The 13,243-nt window shown below is 40.4% G+C and overlaps 1 protein-coding gene across 1 annotated transcript in view; it reads right to left on the minus strand.

Annotated features, from left to right (window-relative positions):
- The window catches only part of ada2a (adenosine deaminase 2a), a 56,183-nt gene that overhangs the window by 19,724 nt on the left and 23,216 nt on the right, over window positions 1-13,243 (minus strand). The window contains exon 3 of the mRNA XM_048607506.1: window positions 5,571-5,781. Within this exon, the coding sequence (XP_048463463.1) occupies window positions 5,571-5,781 (211 nt within the window). The remainder of the gene's footprint in view (window positions 1-5,570; window positions 5,782-13,243) is intronic.

Below are 13,243 nucleotides of genomic sequence, written 5' to 3' on the forward strand. Positions count from 1 at the left end.
TCACACTCACACACACACACACGCGATCTCTCTCTCTTCCCACCCTCACACTCACACGCGCGCACTCTCTCTCTCTCTTCCCACCCTCACACTCACGCGCGCACTGTCTCTCTCTTCCCACCCTCACACTTGCGCGCATGCACTCTCTCGCTTCCCACCCTCACCCTCACACTCACGCTCTCTCTCTATCCCCACCCTCACACTCATGCACGTGCACTCTCTCTCTTCTCACACTCACACTCATGCGCGTGTGCACTCACTCTCTCTTCCCACCCTCACACTCACTCGCGTGCGCTCCCTCCCCCCCTCCCCTCCTTCCCCCCTTCAAGGAGATGAGTTCAGTGGGGCAGGAGAAGGCAGAGACAAGATTTCAGCCAGGGCAGTCAGGTTTGTCGATTTTGGGAAGGAGATAGAAACAGGTGGTGCAGGGTTAGGAAATGATGAGGTTGGAGGCGGTGGGTAGGAGGTCACCTGAGGTGATGAGCTTATGAATGGTTTGAGAGATGATGGTTTAGTGGTCAGGGATGGGGTCATGGTCAAGGGGGGGGAAGTAGACGGAGGTGTCAGAGAGTTGGTGCTGGGCCTTGGCTATGAAAAGCTATACCAGTGGTCCAGTTTTTTTCCCAAGAACCCTAGATGCCATGTCAGCTGCTGCCTTGATATTAGGGACAGTCAGCCTCACTTCTCCTCTACAATTCAGCTCTTTTGTTTATGTTTCGACTAAAGATGTACGGAGTCCAGAAGCTGAGCGGGTCATGACCCAAACTAAATATCAGTAAGCAAGTTATTATTGAGTACTTTTTCTCCACCAATGCGATGTGTGCACTGCTGTCTGGGTCAGCACTAATTGTACATCCTTAGTTCCACTAAAGGTGAGAAGGTGACAGCAATCTTCCTTCTAGAACTGTTGCTGTCATATTGCTGTTTACAAGCCCCAGTGCTGTTTGATAGAATTTTTGATAACATCTCCCATCACTGTGCTGATGATTGAGGGTAGACAGGGTGGTAATTAGCTGGGTTAGATTTGTCCTTTTTTTTGTGGACAGGACACAGCTGGGCAATTTTCCACATTATCAGACACATGCCATATTGTAACTGTACTAGAAAGCTTGGCTAAGTGCACAAATGTCTTCAGTGCTATTGCTGAAAAGTTGTCAGAGTATTAATGCTTCGTGAAGCTAGAGGAAGACAGCAGGCCAGGCAGCATCGGATCAGCACCCTTTTTTTTGTATTTCTGAAGGAAGGTCCTGACCCGAAACGTCAACTTTCCTGCTCCTCTGATTTTCCCTGGCCTGCTCTGTTCCTCCAGCTCCACACTGTATTGTCTCCAACTCCAGCATCTGCAATTCTTGCTATCTCAGCATGTTAATGTTTTCCTTGCTGATTTCCCAACAATTTGTCCAAGGCTCAGACTCTGCACCCTGTCTCACACTAAGCCCTCTTTAACAATCTCTCCTCAATGCTTTGAATTTGAAATCCCTTCCCACATTGGATCTGGATCCACTCATAGTCTAAATTCGCACCACCTATTGCAATCTTGTCACATCTTATGGCTCTCCCACACCTTTCAGTCCTATGGCTTGGGGCTGCCTAGTCTTTAATCCATTTCCATCATCTGTGTTAAGCTTTCAGCTAACAGTTTCACTCTCCACGATTCTCTGCCTAAGCTCTTTGCCTCTGTATTTTATATTCATCTTTTAAGTTCTTCATAAAAATCATCTCTTCCTCTGAGCTTTTAGTCAACTTCCCTAGATCTTCCAAAATTGCTCACTGTCCATTCTGTTACTTTATCTACCTCTTTTCTCCCCCCTTTCTTTTCAGTGTTCTATTTTGATAAATAAAAAAGTTGTATGATTTAATACCATTCTGATTCTGGTTTAATTGAACCATTAACTGAAATGCAAACAAAATTTCCCTTGGCTAATTATCATGCACTGATTTTTGCATAGAAGCTGCATACAAGGATCGCTTCGCCATTGCACAGAGCAAAGCTGTGGTTCAATCCTGCTTCTCAACTAGTTTTTGTGCAGGATCACAGGTCTGTCACAGAGTAACTAATAGTCCAAAGAAACCTTACAAATTGGTTTCAGTACAAATAGTTTGTATTGGCATTACCTTCCAATTCTGAATACATAATCAAGATATTGCAATTCAAAAATTTTAAAGGTATAAGTGAGATACTGAAATTTCATTAACAATGCAATAGTGAGATGAATTGTCTCAAGTTTATTTGTTCTTACCCTGTGTACATTTGAGAGAATATTTGTAGTGTCCAAAGTGAGGTGAAGTCACACTTCAGACTTGCACACAGGTTTCATTTAAAAAGTTAAAATATTTAGGTTGTGTGCAGAAACTTAGAACCACTGGTAAACCATCACCAACAGTTTGTACTTTGCTCATAGACTGGCAAACGGGTTTCATTGAAAGAAAGTATTATCTCAGTGCCTGTAAAAAGATTTTTTTCTCATTAGTTATATTGTTTTCAACTTTTCAGTTAGTTTTGTTATTGAACATTGAGGGTGCTGGTTAGATTCTCTTGTTGGAGGTTGTCATTGGCTAGCACTTGTGTGGCCCATATGTTACTTGCAGTTGTTTCCACAAACCTGGCTATTGCTCAAGTTGTTCCACATTTGGACATAGGCTGCTTTAATACTTAAGAAGTCACAAATGGTGGATGTTATTTTGTAGTCATCAGTGAATATCCCCAGTTCAGATCTTATGATGGAATGAAGGTCATTGATGAAACCCCTGAAGATGTTTGGGCTTAAGATACTACCCTGATAAACTTCCTGCAGGAATGTCCTACAGCTGAGGTGACTGACCACCAACCACCCTAACCAACTTCCTTGTACCAGGTCCAACCATCACAGCAGTTCCTTATGATTCCCACAGACTCCAGTGTTTCCTCAGGCTCCTTCATGCCACACACAGTCAAATGTGGCCTTGATGTCCAGTGCAGTCACTCTCATCTCACCTCTGCAATTCAGCTCTTTTGTTCTTTTTTGAACAAGGGCTGTAATGGAAGGTCTGGAGCTGAGTGGCCCTGTGGAACCCAAACTGGTATCAGTGACAAGGTTATTGCTAAGCATATGCTGCTTGATAGCACTGTTGATGACTCCTGCCATCATTCTACTGATGATCAAGAGTAGATCAATTGGGTGGTAAACGCTCAGGTTGGATTTGTCCTGCTTTGTGTACAGGGTACACCTAGGCAATTTACCACATGGCTGGGTAGATACCAGTGTTGTAACGTGTACTACAATAGTATGGGTGGAGGTGTGGAAAGTTCTGGAGCACAAGTCTTCAGCACTATTGCTAAGAGTGTTGATAGGGTCCATAGACTTGCATTAAACATTTGCCTACAATGATATCACACAGAGCGAAGACTGGTTCATCCACAACTTAGTCCGAGTTAGGGACTCGAACAGCACAGAGAAGACGGTGTCAGTTGATCTAGAGCTTCATGTCCTAGCATACAGAAGGTGAATCTATGTATGGAAACAACACCCAACTAGGATGAGGAAGAGAGAGGATCAAGCATGGGTCTGCGAGGGACTCTACAGGTAAATTTTATAAGATTGACAAAGAAACCATTGCTAGAGATAGAATGGTTGCATTTGGATAGGACCAATGCAAGGACATAAAGCTGACACATAGAAAGCTGCTGAAGAATAACATGGTTGACTAAAAAGGGATAAAGCAGTAAGCTGACAGTCATAGAGGACATCATTCATGATTTTGGCCACAGTAGTTTCAAGTGTTACAAGATGATCAAAGTTGGATTTAACATTGAGGTGGGATGACATGTTCGAGAATGAAATAGACTAACAAACAAGGCTGAAACTATGGTTCTCACTGAAGAGGGTCTTACTTTAATAAATCCAAGACCACCCCTGAACTGACACGCATTCTATTCAAATAACTCTGGTTATAGATATCTTTAATGCAAGATAGGCTTTGAAACAATTGAAGTAAAATACCACTAACTTATTGGTGAACCTTGATAAAATATCGACACTATTTGATCAGTAGTTGATAATGATCAGCTATCTTTTCTCATTATGATCAGAGCAGAGCCCCTGCCTACTTTCCTCTCCTAAAATGAACTGTAATCCCGTAATCCTATTGGCAGCTGACCAAGATTATCATCTCTTTAAATGAATCAGAAAATAAGCACAAGATTTTGTGGCCTGAACTCTTACTAGCATGTGTGCAGGGAAGCAGAGGTGAGGGAGATCAGCCATGATCTAATTGAATGATGGAAGAAGTTTGAGGGGCCAAATGACCCATTCCAGCTCCTATTTGCTATGCTCTTAAGTGAACACCAAGCTTCTCAGAAAATTGCTTACTTTATGATTTCAGAACACCATGCTTAATAAATTGAGACGTGTGAAATACAGATGATAAAACTGAATTAATATATATAATTTATAGTCAATTATTTATGAAAATGTGGGAATATAACTGGCAATCCAATAAGTTTCTGGAGCTAATTTCTGAGTCATAACATATGTGAGGGAATGGCTTTCTGTGCACTGGTTTACCACAGACAAGATTATCTGTGCTGAACTGCATTATTGAGAATTTTAGAGGGCAACTAGTCAATTAGAGAAGATAATATGCTATGCACCATTTCTCACATCTCTGAATAGGTGGTTTAGAAAAATATTGATGCACCACTTCTAATGTGTGCAGTGCACTTTGGAAGCCCAAAAGCATTTGCTTGTTCACCTATGCCCCTGTCACTGCAGAACCAAACCAACTGCAGGTAGTATAGGATCATAATTTCATGATATCTTAACATCTACTGGTTCCATTAACACATATTATAACATCTGTTGAATCTGCCCAAGTTTGCTGAAGCAGCAATTGGCTGAAAGGTTAACTTACATGTTTGAAGACCAATGCAGAAATGTCATTGACTCATGGAGCATTTTCTATATCTGAAAATGCAGTCAGTGTCATTGTCAACTGCAGCTCACACATGAGCGAGCAAATAGAGTTATGCAGTGGGTGCCCCACAACACAATGATGAGATTCCACACGAATGATTACTGTGAGGACAGGATGACTAGTTCAAATCAAAGCAAGGGGCTGAGAGGCCTAGGCTGTGAAACTACAGAATGGCATGAGGGTTTCAGTATGTATATAGGAAAGAACAAATTCAACACGAAGAGCTGGTTTCGCCAAGTAACTCTTGGTGTGCACTTCTCTCAGCTGTTTATTGGTTCCCCTCTTACTTATATTTGGCTTTGCTCTTTTATTATAAAGGCAAAGTTACAGACGAAAGAAACTGCATTGTAGATATTTGAAAGCTGTATTACTACGGTAACATGGCTTAGTTAGCTATACTTATACCCCACCTGTTACGTGGGTCATCAGCCATCACTTCCCATCTGTGCCATTGACAGAACAGTAGTGTTTGTGAAACAGTGATCGTATAGAGTTGCACAACTTAAACATTTAGACTATTAGAAAATAGAAGGAAGAAAATTGCTTTCTTAAGTTCTGCTTTGGTCTAAAACAACTTGATGACAAATCATTTCCTCAATGAAGCATTTTGTACATACCGGTAGCAGCAATGCTCGTATCTCTATGTATTGTACGTTATCATGACAGAATTCCTTCAAAGCTTCATAGAAGTAGGTTTTAAATACTGGGGCATATGAAATGAGGCTGCTAGCAGCAGCAAATGCATCAGAAAATCTGTGCCAAATGATGTTTTGCGATTGGTAGGCTTCTTCTGGATTTTCCGTTATCAATGTAAGATTTCTCATTAGACTGTCAGAAAAAAAAAAGTCATGTTTACCACACATGAATGTTCTTATCATAATATTCGACAATGGATTCTGATGGATACCCTTATGCAAATTATGAGTTAAAATAACTATGGGAATGTTGAAGCTCACAATATATTACAATTTTTTATAACATTCAATATGCATAAGGATTTTCTTAGCTCTTTATAAGTTAACTTAAATTACACATGCAGAGCCAAACTTTGCACTTCCCAACAATCTGTAGAAATTCGTTGACTACCAGCTTAGATGGCGTCAACAGTCACCCAAACAAGTTAAAAATCTGTTGACTATTACAACATTTTTGCAATATATTTTTCACAATTTTTCTGTCCATGCCTCTTTCTATGTTGATGTACAGTTTTAGCCTCTTGATTACTTTCAATACCTCTCAAGATGCAACTTTTCATGTGACTCTAGACAGGCTTTTCATAGCAGAAGACTACAGAAAAAGAATGGCTTTATAAAAAGTGAGACTTTCATGACTTGGGAATATTGCAAAGCACTTTCAGCAAAGAAAGTTTCAAAAGTAGTCACTGCAGTCAATGTCAAAAACATAGCAAGTAATTTGTGAACAGCAAGGACTCACAAACAGCAATGGAATTTAATGATAAAACACCCCCTCTTCTCTTAACATGGGCTTTTATATCCTCCAATGGGACAAAGGGAACATTGGTTTAGTGTTGTCATCTGAGAGAAAGGATCTTCAACAGTGCAGCATCTTCTTGGTACTGCACAGAAGCACTAGCCTAGATTATGAGCTTGTGTGTCACTTGAATCAGCAATTTTATGACAGAGGGGGGAGTGCTACCAGAGTCAAGGATGATATCTATCTAAATCAGTGGTTCCCAATATGGTAACATAACACTCTTCACTGAAACGAACAATTCTACAGCACACCCACTTTTGTCAGCTGAATTGATTGCTCTTAGACATCACATTTCCTTTCATTTACCATGGATATGGTTTTACAAGAAAAGTTTACAGCATAGTGAATACAAGAAGCTAAAGGAGGATCACATATACAAGAATGACAATTTTTAAAAATCTGCTTAATTCAACTATTTCTGGCTGTTCATGGCCCTAAATCTGTTCCACATTCTGCACTGAAGCAATACAGAATTGAAATTCCATGGATCGTAAAGTAGAGTAAATTGCAATTTATCGGGTTAGTGGGAAACTTGAGCCTGCCAGCGGTGCGCAGAGTCTTTTGATCTAGGAGGAACTAGTGAGATGGCCACCTGCGAATCTGTTCCATCAACAAGCATTCCCTACGGTCATTAGCTTGTTTTGTCTCATTTCAACAAATAAAAAGCATGCCAACACCATTGCTTGGTCACTAATTGAAACTATCACAAGATCTAAATTTTATCTGTGGCTCCCTATTCTTGGGATGTTCACATGTTCTAGAATCAAGACACCGATACACCACTTTTAATTTAAAGAGTCATACAGGACAAAAACATTCTATTCGGTCCAACTTGTCTGCGCTTGCATCCCAGTCTTACCTAGTCCCATTTGCCAGCATTTAGCCCATATCTCTCTAAATTTTGCCTATTCATGTACCCAACCAGATGCCTTTTAAATGTTGTAATTGAACCAGTCTCCACCACTTCCTCTGGTGGCTCATTCCACACACACACCACCCTCTGCAGGAAAATGTTACCCCTCACGTCCTTTTTAAATCTTTCCCCTCTCACCTTAAACTTATCGCCTCTAGTTTTGGACTCCCCACCCTAGGAAAAAGACCTTGGCTATTCACTCTATCCGTGCCCCCATGATTTTATAAACTTCTACAAGGTCACTCCTCAGCCTCTGATGCTCCAGAGAAAAAAAGCCCCAGTCTACTAAGCCTCTCCCTATAACTCAAATCATCCAGTCCTCTCAACATTCTTGTAAATCTTTTCTGCAGCCTCTCAAGTTTTACAACATCTTTCCTATAGGAGGTCAAGCAAAATTGTATTCAGCATTCTAAAACTGGCCTCAATGTCCTGTATAGTTAAACATGCTGTCCCAACTGCTATATTCAATGTTTACAGCAATGAAGGCAAGAGTGCCAAACACCTTCTTCACCACCCTGTCTACTTGCGACTCCACTTTCAAGGAACTATGCTCCTACATCCCTAGGTCTCTTTACTTGGCAACACTCCGCAGGGCCCTACCGTTAACTGTATAAGTACTGCCCTGGTTTGCCTTATCAGAATGCAGCACCTCATATTTATCAAATTAAACTACACCTGCCATTCCTCGGCCCATTGGCCTATCTGATCAAAATCCTGTTGTCCTCAGACATAATCTTCTTTACGGTCCACTACACCACCTTTTTTGCTGTCATCTGCAAACTTACTAACCATGCCTCCTATATTCACATCCAAATCATTCATATAAATTATGAAAAGCAGTGGAATCAGCACCAAACCTTGCGGCACACCACTGGTCACAGGCCTCCAGACTGAAAAGCAACTCTATCACCACCCTGTCTCCTCCTTCTAGCCAATTTTGTATCCAATTGGCTAGCAAAATTTGATGATTAATTTTCACAAGTATCAGCTATATTTTACTTTGGACAGCTCTCACCGCACATCAGTGTTCTGTGTCGCAGAAAACCATTGATCTGAATGAAACACGAGGGATCACTGGATAAGAAGTGAGAACACTCAACTACATTCCTTTCCTTTCAGCCGATTTTCTGCATGGAGTTTGCACATGTATCTATGGGGGTTTCGTCCGTGTGCTTCAGTCTCCTCCTACAGTCCAAAGATGTGCGGGTCTGGGTGTGCGCATGTGGGAGTGTAGGTCACGGGCAACACGCGGTTGGGGAGGGGTCTGGGTGAGCTGCTCTTTTGAGGGTCGGTGTAGACTCTATGGGCTGAATGGTCTGCTTCCCCGCTGTAGGGATTCTATGGCGCTATGATTCTAACCCTGGAAAATTAGACCAATTGTAGTATCCTTATTCCAGAGGGGAGTTGGTTAGCTCAGTTGACTAGACGGCTGGTTTGTGATGCAGAGTAAGCTGATGGATTCTCCTTCTCAACCTTTTCCTTTGTCTGAGGTGTGGTAATCCTCAGGTGAAACCACCATCAGTTGTTTCTCTCTAATGAGATAGCAACTTTATGGTCAGGTCAGACTCTGGTAATTTTACCTTTTCTTAAAACTGTATTCCAAACCAGCTGTGATCAGATAACCCAGAGCAGACCAGGAACTGAACTGATACATGAAGATAAACTTACTAAATATTTAGGATTTGAGGGCGAGAACCTTTTTAAAACTGGCTTTTAAAAGGAATTGTAAAACAGAGATGCGCTCTAAAATAATGCTAAATAATTCCATGCAAATTATTGCACTATTGTAGCGCTTCCAATCACAACTTTTCCAGACAAAAAAACATACTTGTTCAATAATTCCTGATAGGTATAACTAAGTTCCGATAATAACCTTCTGCAGATTTTTCTTTGTCTGAATATCCTTTTCATAACACGAGACCAGAACTATCACTCCAAGTATAGTCTCAATGTTCCATCCAGGTCTAAATATAACTTGTCCGCTTTTCCATTCTCTCTCTAGAAATGAACCTTTATGGCATTATTAACCTGCATCACTACTTTTGGATCCTAAATAACTGTATCCCTAGATTGCTTTCCTCCTCGATTCCATAGAGAAACTAGTTTTCCTATGGGTATGAATGAGCATTCCTTATTCATATTTTAAAAACAACTCATTTTTCTTAAGTGTTGAATTTCATTTGTCAATCACACACCCATCCTACAACTATGTTAACAATCTCCTACAACTTTGTTGCAGTCTGCATTTTCATTAAGAACGTCTTGATGCCATCTGCAAATTGAAATTGTACTGCCAATTCCAAATAGTTTGAACAAAGAAATAACAGTAACTCTTGCATCAATCCCTATGGAACACAATTACTACTTTTTGCCAGTCTAAGCAACTACGCTATGCTTTCTAGTTTGTAGGCAGTCTCTAAACCATACTTATGTGTCCCCTAACTCCAAATGTTCTGTCCTGACCAAAGAATGTTTTGAAATTCCAAGTATACTACATTCACATCATTACTCCGATTTACCCTTCTTCGCATAATTCAATAATGTTGGTCAAGCATGACCTTCCTTCTGCAATCTATACTGACCAAAGTCGAGCTTCCAGATTTTGAAGTCACACCTTTGAGCAAGGATTTCAATACTGTTCCCATCATTGATTGGTCTACTTTTGCCTGGGTACGTTTGATCGCCCTCTTGTAAAAAGGGGAAACACACTAGCTTTCCATTGGTTCTTTCTCACACATACAAAAGTCTCTATTAAAAGAAAATGTCCCTGCTACGTCTTCCGTAGTAGGTTTTAAAATGAATGGATGCAACTCATTTAGACTAAAGAGCTTATCCTAAATTTGATTAGTCTACCAAACTTCACCCCAGATTCCCACTATTCTATCGTAAATGCCTTTATAACTTATAAAAATCTCTATTGAAGTGTGTTCAGTATCTTAGTGTCCCTGGCAAATATGAAGCAAATTATTATTTAGTATTACTGTCATTTTGCTATTATTGCCTGTATATCTCTATTCCAGTTTTTTCAATTTATGAGAATGCAGTATATTTTATTCCTTTCTGTATTTTTTGCCAATTTAACTTGGTACTTTCTCTTTGCCTTTCTAATTTAAAAGAAAATTGTGTTCTCTATTGTCATTCTATACTTTGACTTATATTTTGTATATTTGTAAAAAAAAATTCAATAATGCTTTTATTTATTTATTAACCACAGTACATCAAAGTGGCTTGTTTGTCCTTTCTTTTTAGCAGTACATATATCTTGGACTCAGTTCACAATGTTAAATATTTCTGAAAGCTGTTCTATTTATTTGTTTGTGCATAACTTTGTCGAGTTTATTTCCCAGTCCCATTCTCATCCTCTTAAAATCAGCTACGTTTTCCAATTTGTTACTGTGGACTCTATGGTACTAGTGACCTCCTCTAATTTTATATTGTGATCACTACTGCCTAGCTGTTCCCCTACACTTGCTTCTCTGAAGTATTCTGGTTCGGTTTCCATTGCTAGATCCAACAGAACTTCCTCTTGATTTTTTTAAACATGCGTTGGCATTCTATTTTCTGTACTCCGTTCACAGACTCTTTTTACTGGTTTATTTGGAGAAGTTAAATCTCGTGTGATTATTACTGATGCCTTTTACCATTTACTTACATATTTCTTCCTACCATTTTCAATATGAAGTGCTCTGCACTATACTCCTAATAGCACAATTAATCCTTGATGTTTTCATTTCAATTCATTTGGATCCAGGTTCTTCTTAGACATTCTCTCAGATGACTTGCCTCTACTCTGATTCAATGGATTTCAAGATGGCTGGTAATGCATGATCTACAGACTCTGCAACATGTGGGGCAGACAGTACCCGATAGGTTGTGTAGGTGAATTATTTGAAGGTTTGTGCATTGCCAACACCTTGACTTCCACTCTGCCCATAAATTCTCAGATGTGTTTGGTGCCTTCTCAAATGACTCATCTCCATTTTAGATAGGCACAAGCCAGGGTCCAACATGAGTCAGGAGGGATACTTGATTTCTGGAGGGACCTTGAGTTTTAACCTTTGGTTATTTTAGTAGTTTGTCATTTTTTTCTACTATCAGAATGGAGGACAGCTGACCCAACATTTCCTTCTTTTCCTATCATTTATGATTGCATTATAAACTGCAATATATTTTTCAGTTGTATTCTTTATGTAACCATGATTCAGTCATTCCCCGTATATATTTGGCTGAGGGGCAATGAAACAAATTATGAACTCATACTTTGCTCAGAAGAAATGCAGAATGCCCAATGGATGTCGACTCAAAAGTAGAGGGGTATAAGGGGGCAACCTTGCTCTGGAGGGTGGTGAGAGCAGTGAATATAGTGCCTGCTGATCCTATTGATAAACAGTGATCTTTCACAAAAGCTGCTAACCCAAGGGGACTGCAACTCTAAAGGTTGATTAATAGGGCTGCATTTAATGACAAAGACAGTTTAATAGTTACATAGGCTTGAAAGCAGGAGAGTGGGATCTGGGGGCTCCAGCACCAGCCTATCAAGTCACAGCAAAGATGGGAGGATGGGAAAGAGGGTGAAGTGCATGTCCCTGATAGGCAATACCATTACCAGGGGGATGATGGTGGGGGTGTGCAGTCATTGCTGCCTGGGGTCACTCCATGGCTCACGATGTGCTCAAAAAATAAATAAATAAATTCCTCTTTACCTCCAAAGCCTGCTGAGACTGTGCCAATGTTTATTTGACATTCTATTTGTCAGAAACCCCCCCTCAAAGGGGCCTTGAATTGGCCACTCAAGTGCCTCAATTGAACACTGAGTGGGTGGCAAGTCTGATAGTGCAGCAGGAAGCTGCACCCCGTGCCACTTTGCCATCCTTCCCACCAGTTGACAATGTCTTTGGAAAATTGTAGCCATGAATTGAAATCCCATCACAGAAGTGGAGAGGAATTAAAATTCAATTAAATAAACACACAGTCTGCAACGAAGTTAGTCTCAAGAAGTGTGACTTTAAATACAGATTGTCATAAAACAAGCATCTGGCTCAGTAAAAACCGACAGAACTACAGCTGCTGTAAATTAGGAACAAAAACAGAAGTTACTGGAAAAGCTCAGCAGGTCCAACAGCATCTGTGAAGAAAAAAAAAAATCAGAGTTAAAGTTCAGGTCTGGTGACCCTTACTCAGAACTGATGGTAACTGGGAAAATGTCAGTTTATATGCAGAAAATAGGGAGGGGGATGGAGTAGGGAGTAAACAACAGGATAGAGCCCAAAAAGAGAGAAGAACAGTTGGATAGACAAAAGGAGTTGATAACAATCTGGCTAGGAGGGTGAATCATTATTATCCTTCAGAAAAGAAAATTGCCATCAATACCAAGTATGTGTCTATGTGTGACTTTAGACCACAGCAATGTAACTGACTCTTGACTGCCTTCTGAAATGGTCTAACAAGCTACTTAGTTGTACCAAACCACTACAAGACAAATAGAAATAGAACAGAATTGACCGAATGGCATTGACCAAGGCAGTGGGATACAACAAACAGGCACCAGTCTAGTCTTCCTCATTAACATCAGGGGACCTTTGCCAAAATTGGAATAATTAGTTAAGCAGCAAACTATAAAGTATAATTCAGTGTGTAGGACTGTCAATGTCCTGGACTCATCTGTCACTATCTCCGGGTACGTCCATTCCCAACATCAGGGCAAACCACAAGAAGCAGCTCAGAATTGTAGAATTGGACAGGAGCAGCTCTGATTGACTCTGAGCCCACTCCTACTGTCACGGTACAAGGTCAAACATGGGCATCAAATCTCAATCCCCCTTCAACTGGTGGTGAGTATTCCTCTATATTGTTGAACACTACTTGGAAGAGGGACAAAGCAGC

The sequence above is a fragment of the Rhincodon typus genome, chromosome 18 (assembly GCF_021869965.1).
Source record: "Rhincodon typus isolate 14 chromosome 18, sRhiTyp1.1, whole genome shotgun sequence".
NCBI lineage: Eukaryota > Metazoa > Chordata > Chondrichthyes > Orectolobiformes > Rhincodontidae > Rhincodon > Rhincodon typus.